At 39.8% G+C, this 21,274-nt stretch overlaps 1 protein-coding gene across 2 annotated transcripts in view; it reads left to right on the forward strand.

Annotated features, from left to right (window-relative positions):
- Positions 1–21,274, forward strand: part of RALGAPA2 (Ral GTPase activating protein catalytic alpha subunit 2) — a 282,251-nt gene that overhangs the window by 129,517 nt on the left and 131,460 nt on the right. For both annotated transcript variants that reach the window (XM_029911911.1, XM_029911910.1), the window contains 7 exons: positions 3,012–3,140; positions 5,707–5,765; positions 10,065–10,173; positions 16,399–16,509; positions 16,973–17,041; positions 17,210–17,344; positions 20,859–21,042. In XM_029911911.1, coding sequence (XP_029767771.1) covers positions 3,012–3,140; positions 5,707–5,765; positions 10,065–10,173; positions 16,399–16,509; positions 16,973–17,041; positions 17,210–17,344; positions 20,859–21,042 — 796 coding nt within the window. The remainder of the gene's footprint in view (positions 1–3,011; positions 3,141–5,706; positions 5,766–10,064; positions 10,174–16,398; positions 16,510–16,972; positions 17,042–17,209; positions 17,345–20,858; positions 21,043–21,274) is intronic.

A 21,274-nucleotide genomic window follows, 5' to 3' on the forward strand; every position in this document is an offset into this window, starting at 1 on the left:
AGGAGTATACCAACGCATATGAACTTCCTCGCTCAGGCCATAGATTGAAATATTAGATTAGAGAGCAAAATTAATACCTAAAATGTAGGCTGACTTTTTCCATGCTTGACCCTAACCTAAGAGGATTTTTTTTTTAACCTGTACCAAGTTTGATTAAATTTGGTTCTGTAACACTGCAGTTCAAATGCAAAGAAAGTTTATCTAAAGAATATTTACATTAAATTATTTTGCATAAAAAACCCCATAAGAAATAGAAGCAGTACTGTCTTGTACATTATTAAAATTGTTTTATAGTGTGCCATAAATATCTACACTACTGTACAAAATCCATTAGACAAGTTCCCTGGCCAGAAACACTGACATAGCAAAAATTGCAAATAAATTGAACAGAACAGAACAAGTGAGGATGGATGTGAAGAGACTGGAGAGCAGAAACAAGATAGGAAGGATTTCTAGAAGAAACTGATTTTAAGGAAGCACTTGGAGGAGGAAGGGAGAGGATGTATTTGTTAGGCAAGTCATTCCAAGCATGAAAGAGTGCAAAGCAAAGTGGAAAAATTAGGGGAGGATTTGGAGGACACTAGGGAGTAGAGATGGGGTGTAGAAAGAAACTTGGAGCAAGGTAGCACAGACCCTTTCCAAGTAAAGTACTTTTTTTATAGTAGTGGAGTGCTTCAAGGAGAATTTGATGTGGTCATAGGTGCATGAGAGTAACATAAATTAAGCACCTGAAGAGGGAGGAATGCAGAGAGCGAGGTAGTAAGTGGGGAGTTGCCGGAGAAGAGAGAGGTTATAGTAAACAAAATAAGAGGTCCAAGGCACAGACTTCTTAATTAGGTTAAAGTTACGGCACTGAGATACCATGTTGATGAGAACTGCCTAAAAACCTAGAGTCAGGTAGCTAGATTTAGAGATTGTAAATATGTATCAATTTATAGGTTGAGCTCAGATTATAAACATCAGTAACTACCAACATATATGCTAAATCATTTAGCCTAAATGTATCAGATAACTAGGTTAAGAGAAACATTTAGTAAATAATTATTTTTTCCCTTATCCTAGAGAGGTATAAAGAGAGAATATTTAACACAAAATTTCAAAGACAAATATTTAAAGAGAAATGTGATATTTGTCTCTTTCTCTGTTTACTTGGGCATTCCAAGTATATCAATAGGCTTCTAATTTTTAATTGTATAGTCACTTTTTAGCATCCAGTGCATGTGAGTCTAATTTTAAAACATTGGATCCAAATTCTACAATCAGGGCTGGCTCCAGGCACCAGCTGAGCAAGCTGGTGCTTGGGGCGGCAGATTCTTCGAGGCGGCATTCTGCCCAATCCTAGGGCGGCATGGCCGTTTTTTTTTTTTTGGTTCCGCTCCGGCCGCCCTGTAGGGGGCGGCGGCGCGGAGAACCAGAGCGCCCTGCAGGGCAGTCCTCTTCCTTCCCTCCCCACCGACTGGAGCAGAGCCCTTGCGGCAAGAGGCAGCGCAGCGGGAGGGGCTGCGTGGCAACGCCCCTGCTGTAGCCCTGGCCGCCCCCTTCTCTCTCTCTCCCGCCCGCTCCCTCCCCCTCCCCTCCCCCCAAGCCAGTCCCCCTGCACCCGTGCTCCGGCCACGCCGCAAGTTGTTGTTTTTTTTCTTTCGCTTTGCCGTTCTGGCCGCCCCGATTTTTTTTTTTTTTTTGCTTGGGGCGGCCAAAAAGCCAGAGCCGGCCCTGTCTAGATTTAGATGCTCAAATCGGCACATAGGCACATAAAACAGACATTTATATGTCTGTGTGTTTAAGCTTCCAAATACGGGATTTGAACAGCCTATTTAGGCATTTATGTATGAAAATTAGGCTCCCCAAATCTTAGAAAAGATTTCATTGTAGATCAGTATGTTAATATCCATTTTTAAAAGGTGAGGCTCATGTTTTGGAGTTAATGGAGTAAAACTAAATGCAGTATTTTATTTGTAATGAATGCAGCATAATAATGTATGCACAAATTGCTATTGATATGATACTGCATGAAAGTATCTAGCATTTTGAGCACTTCCACATCACTTGGTTGAGAGAAATAATTAAAGCTAGCAAAGATTTAAATGCCTCTATCATCGGTCCACCAAGCACAGCGCACATCTTGTAGTTTCCTATTATAGTAGAACCTCAGAGTTACGAACACCTCAGGAATAGAGGTTGTTCATAAATCTGAAATGTTCGTAACTCTGAACAAAACATTCTGGTTGTTCTTTCAAAAGTGTACAACTGAACATTGACTTCGTACAGCTTTGAAACTTTACTATACAGAATAAAAATGCTGCTTTCTCTTTATTTTTTTAGTAGTTTACGTTTAACACAGTACTGTAATGTATTTGCTTGGGGTTTTTTTGGTCTCTGCTGCTGCCTCATTGTGTACTTCCGGTTCCAAATGAGGTGTGTGGTTGTTGACTGGTCAGTTTGTAACTCTGCTATTCGTAACTCTGAGGTTCTACTGTATTACATGTATATTTGAATCAATTCCAAGTAGCACGGATAACCACAGAACTGTGACGCTACAGAATTATCCAAAAGAGTTGGCAATAAAGCATTGTGCACGAACAACAGATGAGGATAAATGAAAATTTAACCCCGAGGTGGGATGTAATGGCCTAATTTCCAAGAGTGGTCAGTGTGGTCAGTCAGAGAGCTAGATCCTACAGAAGCAGTTGCTTGTCTCTTCTTGCCAAACTACTGACCCTAAAGACCATTTGAAAATGGAAATAGGAGGAAACAATGGGAGGAGCAGTATGTATCATAATAAAACCAAAACTTTATGCTGAGTATGCAAAGGTAATGCCTGATTACTATTGAGGGTATATTTTAATGTATTGTACAAATTCAGCAAAAAAAGAGCAGAAGAGAAATGTGATCAAGTACAAAGAACTTTGAGTCTCTTTGATAATGTTACACAGTATCACCATTCTTTAAAATGTCCTTTTTATAGCTTATTGGAAAAATAACATATATTATGTTTGTATTTTTTCCTTTAGGCCCCTCGCTCAGAAGCTCATACCATTCTTGGTTCTCTTGTTTGCTTTCCAAATATCTACCAAGAAATCCCTCTATTACAATCCATCCCTGAAGCTGATGAAATCATCACAGGAGCTGCAGATGTCAAAGTAAAGTAAAATTATATTAGTAAATCCTTATTTAATCTAGTGAAGTTTTACATTTGGTTAAATAATTTGATTATTTTGTATCATGCATTAAAGAAATGATCATACATTTAATTGATACGTGATACTTTCTTAATTTTACAGACCATTTTTAGCACTGAACTAAAAATATAGTGTAAGTGTTTCGACTTGTGAAGTTAATTTTTTAATTTAAAGGAGAGAGAACTAGCTAAAATCAGGTGCTGTTCATTTCTGTCAGTCAAATCATTTTAATCTCAAATTATAAAAAAGCTATTTATTTTTATTATGATGTAGTGAATCTGTTCCATAGATATATGTACATCATTGACAGACTGGGCTATGCACAGAGACACACATTTATTTTTCATATTATATTAAAATATGAAACAATGTACATTTACTGGAGAGAGAACTCAGTTTTGCTCTGATGTGTTTTCCTAGAGCATTAATTTCAATGGGACTCCATAGGAGAATCTGTAAACATGGGTGTAATGTTTTGCAGTATAGGGGCTTAATAATAATCATCTTGTTTTAAACAAGTGATAAAATGTTAATTTACACTGAAGTCAGCCCGAGTGGTAAAGATTGCACAAAAGCCATGAGATACCCCAGTATATTACTGGGGAATTTGGGTAAGGATGTAGTAGAATCTTCAAATGCCAAGTAGGGAACTTCAGGTGGTGGAACAGGAGAAAGACCACCCTCCCACATACCCCCTCCTTGACACCTGGTATGATATTCTTGCATTCTCAACCAGATATGAATTGGGCTTGAGGTTATGGGATTATTGGGGTTGTGAGAAATATTAAAATGAACCAAATTAGGGTTGAGTGCTTTTCTGAACTAAATAACGTAGGCTAAAATTTTCAGACCTGTCTGCCTAGAATTGAGACACCCTGGGGCTGGATTCACAAAACGGCTTAGGTGCCTAACTGCCAGTTCACAAAGTCTGACAAAACTGGGTTTTACAACTCCACCCCGCCCCCCTCCGCTCAGCTGCCTCCAAACACTGTAGAGGCACCTAAACTCACTCTGCGCCTAAATTTTTTCAGCAAAAGTTCCCTGTGCGCCTATGTTTCTGCCTCTGCTCACACACACTGCAGCCCCATGCCAGGCATCTGGATGCCTAGTCCCAGAGCAATGTACCAACAGTGAGAAGACAGGCATTTCTCCGCCTAACTAACTTGCAAGGCCCAGTGTGGTAGGGGAGATCTGAGCGCACTTACCAGAATGGGTTCCTATGGACAGACTCATACAAAGTGGCCGGGGGAGGGAGGACCCTCCTCATAACATTGAGCCCAGTGTTTAGAGTACTCACCTGTGTTGTGGGAAACCCCTGGTTCAAATCCCCTACACCTGAGGGAGAGAAGGGTTTTAAACGGGTACCTGTAACCTCTCAGGTGAGTCCCCTGGGCTATGGGATATTCTAATGTGGGGCTACCTCAGTCTTTCCTCCTGAAGATGTTCCACTGTGGATAAATAGTGAAAGAATCATTTGGCCAGAGGAAGAGGGAGGTCAAACATGAGAATGACTCTGTAGCCTGGGGGTTAGCGACCACACCTGGGAGGTGGGAGACCGAGGATCTAGTCCCCCGCTCCAGTGACTTCTTAAAATTATTTATCCACAGTGGAGAAGCTTCAACAGGAGAGACTGAGGGAGTACCACATAAGAATATCCCAGAGCTCTTGCCTGAGAGTTGGCAGATCCCTGTTCAAATTCATCTACTCTTCAGGTGGAGCGGGGCTTGAACCTGGAGTACCCTAACCACTGGGCTAAAAGTTAGGAGGAAGCTCTTCCTCTGAACCTCCCCTCATCCCCATCTTATTGCAGAAACAGCTTAGGTGCCTAATGCCAAGAGAGCCTTTGCACCTGATAATCCCAAGAAGATGGGGAGGTGCCTCCCTCAAGACTGGGTTTATGCACCAAACTCCCTCAGGGAGAGGGGCTTAGGACTCATCCCTCATCTTGGCATCTCCCATTGAGTAGCTTATGCGGGGAGCTGCCTAGCATGCTGGCTTTTGTGAACCCCATTTTGAGTCACCTGTCTCCCTATTCATTGTATAGAGAGCCTAGGCCTGAACTCAGGCTTTGTGAATCCCAGCAATTTTCTAGGCACCTAAAGGTTAGGCGTGGAGACACTCAGCATCACCACACCTACATTTCTTTGTGAATCTATCCCCTAAATCCCTAGTTAGGCTATTAAAAGTTACTTTGACTTTTCAGATATGCTGAGCACTCCCAATGAGACCAATGGGTGCTCCGCAATTCTGAAAATCAACCGACTTCAGTTTGGATGCCGATGTTTGAATGTAGGTACTTTAGTCATCCACCCAATTTTATAAATGTTGGCTGTAACCAGTATGATGGCTCTCACTTTTGTCAAAATATGATATGAAACAAATATCCCTTAGAAAGAGTGTACTGAGACTACCAAACTTATTTCAATTGTGACCCAGTCCGAATTAGATATCTAACACACTTGAATTAATAGAGAAGTAATCTGTTTGTGGAAAAAAGTGTTTATTCTAATGAATTTTATTGTTTTAGTGTTACCTCATAAATATTCTATTGAAGAATGCCACAGATGAGCCCAGTGAAGCTGCAAGGTAAAATCGTGAACGAAAGAGAAAATACTGTGGAGTCTTAAGATGGCAAATTGAAACAGAAATAAGTTGGTGTGAAAGGGCTGTACTTTTTGGAGGCCATTCAACTTGAACAGTATCAAAAATAATAGGTTGGATGACAGTGTTTTGGGGGATATTTGAAACTGAGTGTGTTGTAAAGTTTTTAAAATGGATTGGATTGAAATTTCTTGTAAAAGAATATTATATTCTTGTGGGTGCTTTTTATTACTATTATTTCATCTACCTGTAAACAAATAACTATATCCATGGTTCCCTTTTTGAACTTTTGTTTTGTAGCACAGACAGCGGGGCCAAATTTTGCTCTCAGTTGCAGTGTAAGGAAGATCAGAATTTGGACTGTTAGCCCGCATACATACCTTGAAGCCTCGTCTTTTTGATTTTGTACTTATTCGTAGATACCAAGGCCAGAAGGGACCATTTTGATCATCTGGTCTGACCTCCTGTATAACACAGGCCATAGAACTTCCCCAAAATAATTCCTAAAGCATATCAGAAAAACATCCAATCTTGATTTTAAAATTGTCACTGATGGAGAATCCCCTACGACACTTGGTAAATTGTTCCAATGATTTAGTATTCTCACTGATAAAAATTTACACCTTATTTCCACTCTGAATGTGTCTAGCTTCAACTTTCAGTTGTTGGATTAGATTTTGTTCTGTACTAGATTTAAAAGTCCATTATTAAATATTTGTTCTGCATATAGATACATATAGACTGTAATCAAGTCACCCCTTAACCTTCCAGTTGTTAAGCTAAATAAATTGAGTCTATCACTACAACTCATGTTTTCAAATCCTTACTAAAAAAAGAAACCTTATATTTAAAATAAAACCAAAAAGTTTCTTTTTAACCTTTATTTTCCCTTTTCAACTATTAGTTTTAATAAAATCTGTCTTATGCATTTTCTTATTAAAAAGGTTAATCTGATAGACAAAGCACATCATCCTGAATAATGTAAAAAGCAGGTAAACCGTATGGTGTCCACTCTTAAGACATTTTCAGTGTGGCTTACTGGATGTCAAATGTATTTACATGTGTTCTGACAACTTTGAAGGATAAAAGGCAGGGGTAATCAATTTATTTTTTGTCAAGGTTCAACTTGGTCAAGATATATTCAAGGTCCAGACTCCAGAGAAAATAATACAAAAATAGTAACAATAATAATAAGTAAATAATAAGATTTTGCGGTCTGTTTGAAAGTGTCTGACAGTCTGGATTTGGCCCGCGGTCCACCTATTGACTACCCATGATAAAAGTGTAGTTGTAACTGTGTCAGTCCTAGGTTATTAGAGAGACAAGGTGGGCGACTGTTCAGGGTAAAGTGGTCTGTTAACATCCCTCCAGTCATAGGGGGTAAAGGAAGGGGGCGCGGAAGGCAGTTGGCGGGGGTGTGTGGGTGTTATTAGCTGCTTTCTTTCCCCCCTATGACTGGAGGGGTATTCATGGGCCACTTCACCTTGAATGGTCCATTGAAATATGTGCTTATGGTAAACAGTCTGTGCCACCTTGTATTTAGCTATGATACTGAATACCTTTCCCAGTCCTGAAGAAGAGCTCTGTGTAAGCTTAAAAGCTTGTCTCTCTCACCAACAGAAGTTGGTCCAACAAAAGATGTTACCTCACCCACTTTGTCTCTCTAATATCCTGGGACCAACATGGCTACAGCAATATTGCATACAGCTTTGAAAGAGGCATTTGAATCCATCAGATCTATCTCTAAGTATTCAAAATCTGCATATTTTTAACATGCTATTAGTTACGTGCAACATTTAATTAAAAGTCAGAAAATACACGGAGTAGATCATAGCTATAAACAAGAGCTTGCCATCTATTTTGGGAGAAGGTTCTTTTAAGGATTCTAAATTAAAAGAAATGCTAAACTTTACATTTAAACAATCAAGACTGATACCAGACAAAGAAAGAAGTTTAAAAAAAAATTCCTATCGGTGCTTTTCTTTGCCACTGACTTCAACGAGAGCTTTATCCTTGACTTCAGTGGCAGCAGGATCTGACCTAATATATTTTAATGCAATATACAGTTCTTTTACAAATAATTTTTGTAATCACAAGTAAGGCCTAATCTTGCAAGCATGAACACATTACATCCTTGATGATTTTTCCTAAGAAAGCAAGGTTGAAGATGGGGTGAGAGATGGAAAGGTCTTTCTCACTCAATGTTGGGTTTTTCAAGAACGAGCAGACTAACGCTTTTTTCAGGTAAATTGGCAGGGTTGCTTATCTGAAGGGGCGGCTTAGTCACTAAGATGAATAAAAAGATGTTTTCCATTAATGAAGATATCCTTTTAGGAGTTGATTTTTTTGAAATGGGTGAGTCCTATGACATGATATAAATAGATCTATGTTCACTATATAATACTATGAAAGAGAAGTTTATGTGTCTCATCTAGGAAATGTTTATTTGGTTAATGTATTACTAGAGTTTTATTGGAGGATTCTTTACTGGAGGAATATTTTCGTTATTAGTAAGAACATTTTATTCTTTGATGGCTTTCCCCAGCCAGGAAGTTCATGGATCAGTTTTGTAGACAATGGTTTATATATTCCTAAGGGCTTCCAAAGATTACTCTTGCATAGTCGGATGGGTTGGCAGGAAAGTTGGGAAAAATAGCAGCCAACTCAAAGGTTCAAAACTTAGCAATGTTAAAATTGCACAACACAACTCATAATACTTTAGGAAGGTCGCCAGTTTAGAAAGTTGTGGATAAAAGTCTAAAAGCATCTAACAAGCTTCTTGAACCAAAGACAGTTAATCCTGGGGAAGTTACAGAAGAGCTATATTTCAGGAGGCTAGAACTAGAGGAAGGCTACAACAATAATGCCAAACAGTTATCTCGATTGTAAATGAGAGTGACTGTAAGGTTTCAAACATAAAGTGGCTGTCAACTTGCTGAAGTAAGAGCAGTACCTCCCTCACCAAGGTGTTATATCTTAGTGATCCGTGAAGTCCATTCTTACAGGAGGAACAGAAGACATTCAAACAAAACCAAGCCCATTGTCTCTCTGTCTCTCGAGGACATTTAGAATGCTACTGATCATGCTTGTGAGCTGATGGAAGTAAAGTATGCCCACTCAGTCTCTGATGGTGAAAAATACCAGGAGCAGCATGCACAGGCTCCAGGAAGTGGAGACACCTCATGGTTGTATGGGCTATTGCAGAAGAATGGTTTTGAGTACTGAATAGACAGCTACAGTTAAATTAACAGAGAAGAAGTGACCACATGGTCTGAAAGCCACCAAGGTTCAGAGACAGTCGTTAACAAATGATTGCTAAGAAACAGAATAGTTCTCCCATCTGTTGGAGGGGCTTATGGTTGTCTAGCCTGATCTCCATCCTAAATATCTGTTAGTTTGTTTGGATTTGGGTTTGTTTTCTTTTCTTTTACTCTTGCATTAATTTTTGGTTGACGTTTTTGGCTGATATTGTTTTATTTACAGTTGATTATTTTTTAATGGGAAGATGCAGTAGCCATTGGAGTCCTGCCTTGTGACAGGAGTGTAGCCTTTTGTAACAAAACTGACCCGTGTTATGTGGCTGGGGACAGGAAACAGAGACCAGTCTGTTATCAACACTGCTGTGTGTACTGCACCTTTATTACACCATCTGTCATTTATAAAATAATAGAAAATCTAAGGGCTTTTTGGCAGGAAGGGAATTTTCCTACCCGCCCATAGTCATTAGAGGTTTCGCGAGCACCTCAATTGCTTGTCAAAAATCATTCCTAAATGTTTAAGGAGCCTTCTTTCTTTCTTCCCTGCTCCCAAAATCATTGGTTGTGCCAAGAGGTAGGAAAGAGAGATGTGGCTTGATGGGCCCTTTCTCCTCTTTCTCCTTTCTGGCTGAAAGGGAAACTTGGGGTTGGTTTTTAGAAGTGCTCAGCATTCCCTAATTCTGCTTCCTTTAAAGTTAGTCCTGTTTACTTCAGTGGGGAGCAGCGTTAGGCCACTTCTGAGTACTTTTAAAAAATCACACCCTCAGGGTACAGACAGCCTGAATGCGGTTTTAAAATTTATCCCAGGTTGACTGACATTCAGTCAGTGTCAAACTCTCTATTTGATTCTGTTGCTTTCTGTAATTAGCCATAAAATCTGTCAGTAAAAAAGATCTGTACTGTGTCATTGAGAAATCATTATGAAATCTTCCAAAATATATTTTTCAGAAAGTGAGAAATGTTAAGGAAGGGAGGATATTCTTTTTAAGCTTATAACTAAATAATTGTTTCCCTTTCTTTTTAAAAGGTGCATAGCTGTTTGCTGCCTTGGAGTTTGGATATGTGAAGAACTAGTACAGTGCACAAACCATCCTCAAGTGAAGGATGCAATAAATGTTATAGGTGTAACACTAAAGGTATTAGTATGAATTGTGTTTGTGTGATTAACAAAGGGAACATTTGTATGAACAAGGTATTCTAGATACTTGAAATATTCATCAAGCATATGTTTAAAGTTAAGCATGTACTTAAATACTTTTCTGACTTAGGATCAAGATGTGTCCCAGTTGTGTATCCTGATTTTTTGGTTCTTTATGCTTATAATTTTATCTGTCTGCAAGTTTGTTTTTTAAATGCTATGGGGATTATCAGGAATTTGCTGACCATGGAATTGCTCAGTGAATTTATTTTTTGCTTGATTGAAATTTTCTTCAGGATCTTCCACATGTTCTCTGGCTGCTCCGCAGACTTAGTGAACCTGGCTTGTCTTTCACTCACTCACTATCTAAAATATCACTGTTAGCACAGGCACCGGCTTTTCAAAGTACTCTAGAGAGCATCTAATTGGAGTACCAATGACCAGAGTGCTGGATCAGCCACAGTTTCCTACCACTCTGTCACAGGTTGCTTGATGCTGTCTTTAATATCAGTCGAGATGGAATGAATGAAACAGTTTTACTTTAATGTATTAGCAGGGGGAATGAAAGAATCATGAAAAGATTCTTATTTTTGTGTGGTACAGCTGCTTTCTGGATACAGCCTCTTCAGCTGTATTGAAGACGCATAGTGGCAAAGGAATAGAGTTTGTTATGGGGTGATAAGTTCCTGCAGCTGTATAAATACTGTCTAAGACAAGGCATTCATTTGAAAATAAATTTTGATGAGCGGTAGGAGACACTTGCCTAGAGATGGTGTTAAATGACTTTTCTGTCATATCAAATGATTGGTAATTTGGTAGATGTAGGGGAGTGACAGTTATTCATTGTATCAAATTTTGGTGCAGTTATTGGAAAGTTATATTTTCTTTTGGCTTATAGAGAACAGCATGAACGTGCAGTTCTTTTGAAATAGTAAATATTTTAATTGAGTAAATATTCTTAATAATTTTTCAAAATCTTATAGGTAAGGCTCAGCCATCTAAGGAAAAAGTGGAAGAAATATCTTCTATTTTTAATCTTCAAATAATTCACTCATTTTTATTCAACTAGTGATAATTTTTGAAATAATCACAGTATGATCATCTTTGTTAGCATGTGCCTTTAATTTTTATAAACATATGTGTGTGTGAAATTTCATTATGTGCGTAGAGATATATTGGTCAAACAACAGAAACTTGAAAGCTTTACACAAATATTGGCATGATTTAAGAGGCCCTACTTGTGAAAAACTCAGAGCTTGAAAAGATCATGTAAAAAATTAACCTGTCATAAGCAGGAAATGGTTATACTACATAAGTAATGATAATTACTCATAATAATTAGTTATACTGTACTAAATAATGGAGATTATAGGTGGTGAAGGTAGCAATGCCTTTAGTTAAGATTGCCTGACACTTTCCATTATAAGACCCTGTTTTTAGTTGCTTATAACTTTGCCAAACTTTAACCATTTGGGCTGAAATATTCCATGCTGGGTACCTGCCTCAGGCTGATTTTTTATTTATTTATTTATTTATTTTTTAAAGTTTCAGCTAAAATGGTTCAGCTGTTTCTGAGAATGAGGTTAGAGAAAAATATGTTGTTTTTCCCATATTAAAAACAATTCTTAACAGTGTCATTGAGAAGCTCAGTAGCTCTAGCATCTCCATGCTATAGAAAAGAGACTTGAAATTTGGCTACTGGCATTGACCTGGTGCCAGGGATGTGCCTTTTGCCTTCTCTGTAAAAATTCACCCTAATTTGGCTACTTTCTGAGCCTTTGAAATGATCTTGTTTGCACATGCTCAGTAGAAACCTGTTAGTTTGGCAGCTAAATTCTTTGAAGAGTCCATCTGCACTGAGCATGCTCCATCGCTCCTACATACTAACCAGACTACTCATGCACCATTCTCACAGAGTGGATGAGTAGGATCCTGTGGAAAAATAGTATGTGGATCATTTATTTAAAGACTGTATTATGATATGATTTGCATATACAAAAGGAGTCCACATTAAGGTTGCATAGGTAATCTTAATTATGGCATTTCCTAACTTTGAGTGTTTGACTTTACAATCTTAACTACTACTTCAAGGGCTCTGCATATTCCCGCTTATGGGTTTTGTGCCACCTAGTCGTGCCTAATGGTAGAACCTTCTCTAAGCAGTGTCCATTAGCATGCTCACATGCCCCCTCCTACCCACCCCCTCAGTGTCTCCAAACATTCTGATGGTGAGGCTATATAAGGGGTCACAAGGTCCTTTACCACCTTAGTTCCTTCCAACCGCTTGCCTAGATGCAAGTGAACCACTCCAGTCCATTCGGATCCAGGGATGGTGGGAGATGTATGTCTCCATTGTGAATTGTTAGTTGTTTAGTATTGTAGTTTGTGTTAAGTATAGATTGGTAGTTAGTAGCTCAGTTCCAGGTTATGGCAGAACCAAAGAAGAAAAAGAAGCTGGGATACTTCAAGAGGTGTGCTTTGTACTCTGCTGTCTTCTTGATGTCAGATGATCACATTAGGTGCCTCAGGTGCTTGGGAGAGCATAACTCACTTTCTGGGTGTTCCATCTGCTGCACTTTTATGCCCAGAGCTCACAGGGAGAGGCAGAATTGGTTGCAGGTGCTTCTCCATAAGGAGGCCCTGGAGGCTTAACCTTCTGGATCCAGGCAGTCCTCAGATCCAAGGTCCCATGTGACAGAATACCAAAATCGAGGCGAGTTCTGGGCTCAGCTTCTGGATCCAAGAAGGTGGATTTGAGTATTTCATTGGATCCTGTGTTGTCCAAGTCTCCTACTCCAGTTCCGGGTTCATCTTCGGTTCCAAAGTAGACTTTTACTTTGGTAGCTGATGCGCACTGTTTAGCTTCCGAGCATTCCTTAGATCTGAGTGAGAAACAGAGGGTCTCGAAAAAGAGACAGGTTTTGACCGTTCCGAGATCTGCATCTTCTTCACCTGAGAAAAGGAGAGTAATAGAGGAGTTTATCAGTCTATCTCCTGATCTGTCTAAACGTTGTCCTCCTAACAGCTTTCTCTCTGCAAAGAACTTTCTCTCCATTTGTTTCTGTCCTCTGTCTGGATCTGTTGTCTCTGGTGCATTCCATAGTGGATCCAAGGCCGGATCTGTATCTAGAGGAGAATAGAGGAATAATAGAAACCTGTTTCCTCCTGATTTGTCCCTCTTTTTGGTGGTCCTCTTGCAGGTATGTTCCCATATCCAGTTGCCAGGTTGGCAGCCACCACAGGAACTTTTCAGTTGTCCTCCTTATGGATGGAGAGGTGATGTTTCATCTGTAAAGGATTTGGTGGGGGAGAAATCCTTGCATCCGATTCCACTATATCCATCTGCACCTCAAACAGTGGTTCCTGATTCTCTGTCTAAAGAAGATGATGAGGAGATTGCTCCTCTTTTTAAATTGGAGCATGCTGGCACAGACTATAATCCTGATTTGTCACCATGTGAGCATGCAGGAATGGCTTTTGCCTCTTCCCCTTCTGAGGACATGCTGAAATTTCATGATTTAGTGGATCACACGGTGTAAACTTTGCATTTAACTTTAGTGCCGGTGCAGGAGACATCCTACCTGGTGTTTACATTTTTGGGGCTACCTCCAAGAATAGGATGTCGTTACCAATCCTTGACAGTTTGCTGCAGCCTGCTAAGGCTGCTTGGTCCTCTCCTGCCTCTTGCCAACCTATTTCCAAGAAAATAGAGAAATTATATCAGCAGTGGGTTTTGCATATTTGCATTCACACTTTGTACCTACTACACTGGTGGTGACTGCTGCCAGTAATAGATTGAGGTTTGGACCCGTTTAGGCAGAGAAGGGAAGAAGATTGATTCCCTAGGGAGAACGATGTTCTCTTGTCCCTCTCTTGGCAAATTACCAAGCTGTTATAGCTCGCTAACAGTTCCACCTGTGGGAAAAGAAGGCACTGTTTGCGCAGGATTTCCCAAATGACAAAAAGAGATTGGGAAATGCAATCCTAATGGAGGGTCAAAATGTAGCAAAGCACTCTCTCAAGACTTCATTTGATGCTTCAGACTCTTCTGCTGGATCACTGACTTCTGCAGTTACTTAGAAGAGACATGTTTGGTTTCATTCCTCTTCTCTGACTCGTCATACTACAATTAAAGTGGAGGATCTCCCCTTCAGAAGAGATTGTCTTTTCTGTGAAAAGACGGATGAGTTGCTGGAGAAGCTGAAGAAGACAAGATCTTTGTGCTTTATTACTTCTACTAGGAGATCTTCTATTTTTTAGTTCCGTTATCAGAGACTGTATTATCCACAGTTATCTTCAGCTTATTTCTTATCAAATCAAAGACATCTACAACAGCACCAGCAGTCTACGTATTTCCAGAGCCAGCATAAGAAAAGGTCCTTTAAATCGAGGCCTAACTCTAAGCAATATGCTACCTTTCTGTCATCTTCGTCGCACGCTAGGCCTCAAATTTGATATGAGGATTGAGAGTCTAGAATCAATGAGCCGAGGACCCTTCCCTACCTGTGTTTGGAGATGTGCTAGCCCATTTTATCATCAGATGCAGGCTTATTACATCTGACAAATAGAGAAGGACTATGCCATTCAGTTCGGGAAACTACCCCTTTCAATTTCCCTTGCCCATCTATTTTTAGAGAACCTTCTCACAAGGCTAGTCTGCTTTCAGACATACAGAAATTTCTTCTCATGGGGGCTGTTAATGAGGTATCAGAGCACCTGCAAGATCAGGGGTTTTATTCAAGGTACTTTCTGGTGCTGAAAAATGATGGGGTGGGGGTGGGGGGTTCATTCCATTTTAGATTTAAGAAACCTAAACAAGTATATTCTGAAGTTTTGGTTTCATATGTTAACTCTGGCCTCCAGAATCCCTTTGCTTTCAATTATGGATTGGGTTTGTGACTCTTGATTTAAAGGACACATTTTCATATCTCTGTTTGGCACAGTCATCGAAAGTACCTTCATTTTGTGGTGGTGGGACACCATTTCCAGTATAAAGGGCTGTTATTTGACCTCTCTACAGCACCAAGAGTTCTTTCAAAGTGCTTCTTTGTCGTGGAGGCTCAATTGAGAAAGCAGGGTATTTTTGTTTACCCTATTCTGATAAAGGCTGTTTGTGATGATTTATTAAGCCCCATAGCTTTTTTCAGAACTGGGATTTCTCCTGAATGTGAAAAAAGTCAAATCCTTGTCCACCGCAGAAAATTTTATTCATAGGCTCCATATTGGACTTGGTAGCAGGGAAAGCCTTTTTACCAGAGGACAGATTTTCAAAAACAGCTCAGTATGTTTTATACATTCAAATATGTCAAAATCAGAAAGTAACCTTCTTTGTGGGTCTTATGGCAGCTACTACATATGTGACTCCGTTTGCACAACTCACAATGAGGCCAATGCAGCTTTGGCTGTCTCAGGTCTACAGACCAAATCTGGACAATCTCCAGATGTTAGTCAGCATGCCTCAAAACATTCTGGAATTATTGATGTGATGGTCAGTCAGAGAAAACATTCTCAGGGGTGTCCAGTTCTAACCCCCTTCACTTTCAGTGAAGGTAACTTGAGATGTGTCAAACTATGGTTGGGGTAGGGCAACATCTGAGTCATCCTATAGTTCAGGGTCCTTGACTTTTCAGGAGAGAGCTTTGCACATCAGCGTGTTCTCAATTTATTTAGGACTCTGTTCTCTCTTCCAGGTTATTTTCAGTACTGCTTATCAAACTACCCATAAGTGGCAATATGCAGAGCCATTCAAAAAAAGAAATGAAGGTTGATTACTTGTAACCAGAGTTCTTCAAGAGGGCTCTGCATATTCACACTTCCCACCCGCCTTCCCCTTTTTTTTCAGAGTTATTTTCGTTCTGTCCCTTGGGTTGGTAAAAGGAACTGAGTTGGTAGAGGGCACTCCCCCTTATATAGTCTCACCTTCAGAACATTCGGTGGCACTAGGGAGTGGGCTAGGAGGGGGCACATGAGCACTTTAATAGACACAGCTTGGAGAAGGTTCTCTTGTTAAGCACCACTAGGCAGCACAAAACCCAAAATGTGAACAAGCAGAGCCATCTCGAAGAACTCCAGTTGTAAGTAACCTTCATTTTCCTTTAATGTAGTTTTTATGGCTGTAGTACCATTTAAAATAGTAGAAACTCTAACATTACTGTTTATTATATGTGAATATTTTTTTCTGGCATGATACTTCTTTGTTTAATTTTATTTTTTTTTCTTACAGTTTTCTAATAAACTGGTAGCTCAGATAGCCTGTGATGTTCTTCAACTGCTAGTTTCTTATTGGGAAAAGCTTCAGAAGTATGAATCCTCTCTATCCAGGAAAATTACTGAAGTATGTCTTATCTCTTCAAATACTCATGTCTGGGAATTGAAAATAACACATCTGATGTTCTGTGTTGATTGTTCATAGAATTGAAAAAGCTTCAAAGTTAATAGAATGTCCAACTGATGCTATTTTTCACAGTTGAAAGAATTGTTGCTTACTATAAAGTTACAATCTTAGAACTCTAACTTTCTTTGCTTCCTTCTGCAATCATTATTAGGAGAGTTCTTTGCTATAGTTTGCTGGAGCCAGTGTAATTTTTTCCAATTTGCACTAATTTATTTCTAGAATCTGCTAACAATGTGGAACTCTCAGTTTGGTTCAGATGCTATATACAAAAATGGCTGCTAACAGCTCTTTATAGTCTTCATCCAAAGTCTGTTGAAGGTCAATGGTTCAGGCCTTGTATTTATTAAAGATACAAAATGTCTTTTTGTAATTTTGTTTGCCTGTGGGTTTGCTTTTTGTGCAGATTCTCGTGGCCACCATTGCATTTCTTTTGCCAAGTGCTGAATACTCCTCTGTAGAAACAGATAAAAAGGTATGTGGCATAAAACACAAACTCCGTCATTATTTTTGCTTCTTGAACTGCACATTAAATGAAATCGTTTAGTCCTAAATCTTATTTTAAAATATTAAGCTAATATTTAAACATTTTGATGAATTTGATGAGTATTGCTTATGTATTCTTTTGCATGTTTCTGTTTAGTTTATAGTTTCATTATTACTTTGCTTGTTGGATTGGTGCATGGCGCTACCAATGAAAACCTTACTAGAGCCAGTATCTACTGTTCTGGAAGATCAACATTCCTCCAAAGCTCCCTTACTGGATTACATATATAGGGTGAGTATGAAGGATCAATTCAGTATGAATTGTTTTTAACAAAGTTTTTAAATGTGTAAAGATGTGCCTATTCTGGATCATTGAGGCACAGAAGCATTATGGAAGTATAACTGATGATTCCATCATTTGAATTACATTGACGTTTTTCAGTTACTGTTGTTTAACTCCATGGGTTAGTTATGAAAACAAATTAAAATTTCACCCCTAACATTTAGGGGGTAGATTTGATTTTCTGGAAAGTTACAGGTCTGCTCAGTAGCTTTGGAGCTTAAAGGAGTTAAAATGGCTCCTTTTTGAAATTTCAGGGCTGGTTTGTAGTGTTTTGGGGATCATGTTGACTTACAAATGATTATTTAAATGCTTCAATCATTGGGTGGATAAATAACTAAACAAAATAGTATGTATAGGTTAGTTAAAAAAATTAAAGGGACAACATATTCTGAGCACTACTTGTCATGACTCTTTCTATTACATTATAAATACCAATTAAAAAAAGAAAGTCATTTGATGCCAAGATCTGAAATGTTACACACACAAACTCTGGAAATAAAAAAATAAAATATTAAATGTTGGCAGTTTTGAGAGAAAAAAGAAAGTGCCTTGGCCAACAGATCTTAAAACACTAGAGAAGCAGGGTCCTGGCTCCCAAGGAGCTTTAGGAGTCCTGCCAGGGAAAGCACATACAGTAACTCCCCACTTAACGTCCTCTCGCTTAACGTTGTTTCGATGTTACGACCCTGCTCCATTACAGAACATGGTCATTTAAAGTTGTGCAATGCTCCCCTATAATGTGGTTTGACCTTCTGCTTTGTCCACGGCTGACAGCCCCCCTATCAGCTCCCCTACGGCCCCCCCCCAGCGCCTCCCACCCGCCGGCAGACCCCACGGATCAGCGCCTTTCCCCTGTTCCCCCCGACTCCTGCCCGCGGCAATCAGCTGTCTTGCGGCATTCAGGAGGCTGGGGGGAGGAGCGAGGATGCAGCACGCAGCCTCCCCCCTCCTTCCCCTGCCTCCTGAATGCCGCAAACCAGCTGATTGCCACGGGCTGGAGGCAGGGGAGGGAGGGGAGAGGCTGCGTGCCGCGTCCTCGCTCCTCCCTCCAGCCTCCTGAATGCCACAAACCAGCTGATTGCCGCGGGCAGGAGGCAGGGGAGGGAGGGGAGAGGAGCAGGACGTGGCGTGCGGAGTAAAGGGGGAGGAGGTGGAAGGGGAAAGAGGCGGGTTAAGGGTGGGGTTTGGGGGAAGGGGTGGAGTGGATGGGCCGAGGGTTGAGCCCCCCGTCCCCGGCAAAGTCCGTGCATGTGCTTGCAAGAACAGCAAGAGGAGGAGCTGGACAATCCACCCTCTTCCACTCTCTGACTCCACCACCTCAACCAAGCTTCATACTCAGCAATGATGATTGTAGTATTAAATTGCTTGTTTAAAATGTATATAATGCCTTTTGTCTGGCAAAAAAAAATTTCCCTGGAACCTAACCCTCACTATTTACATTAATTCTTATGGGGAAATTGGATTTGCTTAACATCATCTTGCTTAAAGTCGCATTTTTCAGGAACGTAACTGCAACGTTAAGTGAGGAGTTACTGTATTCTAATAGCATGACTAGTAAACTTCACAAAGAAAGGAGTTCCTGTCTTGAGGACCTTAGGAGATCCATGGCAATGTTATGTCTTTCTTGCACACGTGTTTATGAGGACAGCTGGATCTGGATGAAAACTATATGCTCCTCCTGCTGTCAGAGCTGTGACTGTTGAATGAGGTCCCCCTAGAGGAGCTCTGTAGGAAAACACACTATAAATACTCAAGACCAACACTGAGGAGATAGAAGTCTACAGTTGTGTAAAGCCAGTTTCAGCTTTTGTGGCCATTTCCCAGTGGACAAGCACCCACTCAAAATAAAGAGCAGTCTCCATGACTGCTCATCCTAAGACACTTGTAGAACTTATTCATTTAATGCAAATACCAATAATAATCAAATGAAGACAAGAAATACAGTACAACTACGTATAATTAGCAAAATTTTCCATAGGTAAGTTAAACATGTTTTATGAAATATCAGTACATCTTTCAAGTAAACAAAATAATCTAGTTTATAACTGATGTAATACACTTTTGAATATGTCTACATATGCCTGAGGGATGATATTCTATAATGACATTCCAATTTATAACAATATACCACAGTAGATTTTGTCCCAATTGTGAAATTGTACTTAACAAGCATGAAGTCAGTCTTGCTTTAAAATATGCATAAACACATTTTCCAAATATAAAAATAGCATGTTTATATTGCTTTTATTTAAAATCAAGATCTGTGATGATAAATAGTTTTGTTTTCGTGGCTAATATAGTAGTTTACTGATAAAAAGATAATTTGATAAGAAAAAGCATTTTCTTTCATTCTTAAAGAATCGGTGAGAATTTAACAATGGGCATTATTATTATATCAATAATAGATCATATTTATTATTAATTTGCATTGTACTAGCCCAGAGGAGCCCCAGTCTTGGACCAGGGTCCCATTGTGCTACGTGCTGTACGAACACCCAAAAATGATGGTCCATGCCCCACAGAACTTACAATCTAAGTATAAGACAAGAGAGAACAGGTGGATTCAAGAGACAGATTGGTAGAGCACCAGGAAACAGAGAGACAATACTGGTCAGCACAATGGCAGCATTCTCAGCACACCAGATGTATATGTGTTGTCAAGTTTTTAGTAGACATCACAGCAAAGGAGAGTTTTATGGAGAGGTAATCTTGCAAATGTTTATGAAGGGCAGCATGGGACAGAAACACAAAGATGCTTGTTTGAAAATTTAGCAAGTGGACAATAAAGGCTGGTGGCATTGTCATAATGGAGGCAGGAGTTAACCTCTTGATAGTTTGAGAGGTGGTAGGTAGAATAAGGATAAGCCGTGAAGGACCTTAAAAGGGATGACAAGTAGGATAGTAATGGAGAAGCAAAAGCCAGTGGAGAGATGCAAAGAGAAGGGTGACTTAGTCAAAGCAGTGAGCTGCGAAAATAATCTTTGCAGCAATTATTTGTATTGATGCAAGCAGGGAGAAATTTAATTTGTCAAGGCAAGAAGGGAGAATGTTGAAAACGGAGGTTCTTGCGCTAGTCAGGATACAAAATGAGGGCCTGGACTAGAGTTTCATTTTAGCAAAGTGATGTAGGAAGAAGCAGCAAGATTTAGGGTATGTCTACACAGCCGACATTAAAGCTCACGGCTTGTGTAGTTGCGGCTCCAGCGCTGGGAGAGAGCTCTCCTAGTGCTGTAATAAAACTACCTCTGCGAGGGGAATAGCTACTGTCTACATTGCCACACCCCTGAGCAAAGAATGTTTCAGTGCTGTAAGTGGCAGTGTCGACAAGGCCTTAGACATATGCTACAATGTGTCAGAATTTAACAGCATAGTAAATTTATCTCATCACTGTATGTCACTTGACTTGATATTTTTTTTGTACAATTTATTTCTAGTACAATTTTCGTCTCTTTTCTTCTTACAGGTGTTGCACTGTTGTGTTTACGGCTCAAGCACATACACGCAGCAAAGCCATTACATATTGAGCCTTGCAGATCTCTCATCTAATGACTATGATCCATTTTTGCCATTGGGAAATGTCAAGAATTCTGAGCCAGCACATTCCCATTCCACCCCAGATTTGGGAAATCTGCTCACTGTTGTTGAGGGTAAGTGACTCCAAAGAAAATAACTTGAAGATTGCTAGGATTTCAACATTAACAATATGAGGATTTAATAACCTGCTAAGTGGCATTTCTTAGTTGAAAAACATGCTTGCACAGGTAACACTGAATAATTCTACAGGTATTTTATAGGGAAAGCCATGTGGTTCAACGCATTCATAGTCTGGAGTCAGGGCCGGCTCTGGCTTTTTCGCCGCCCCAGGCGAAAAAGCCTCCG

The sequence above is a fragment of the Terrapene carolina genome, unplaced genomic scaffold (genome assembly GCF_002925995.2).
Source record: "Terrapene carolina triunguis isolate 2854851 unplaced genomic scaffold, T_m_triunguis-2.0 Scaffold132, whole genome shotgun sequence".
Classification (NCBI taxonomy): domain Eukaryota; kingdom Metazoa; phylum Chordata; order Testudines; family Emydidae; genus Terrapene; species Terrapene triunguis.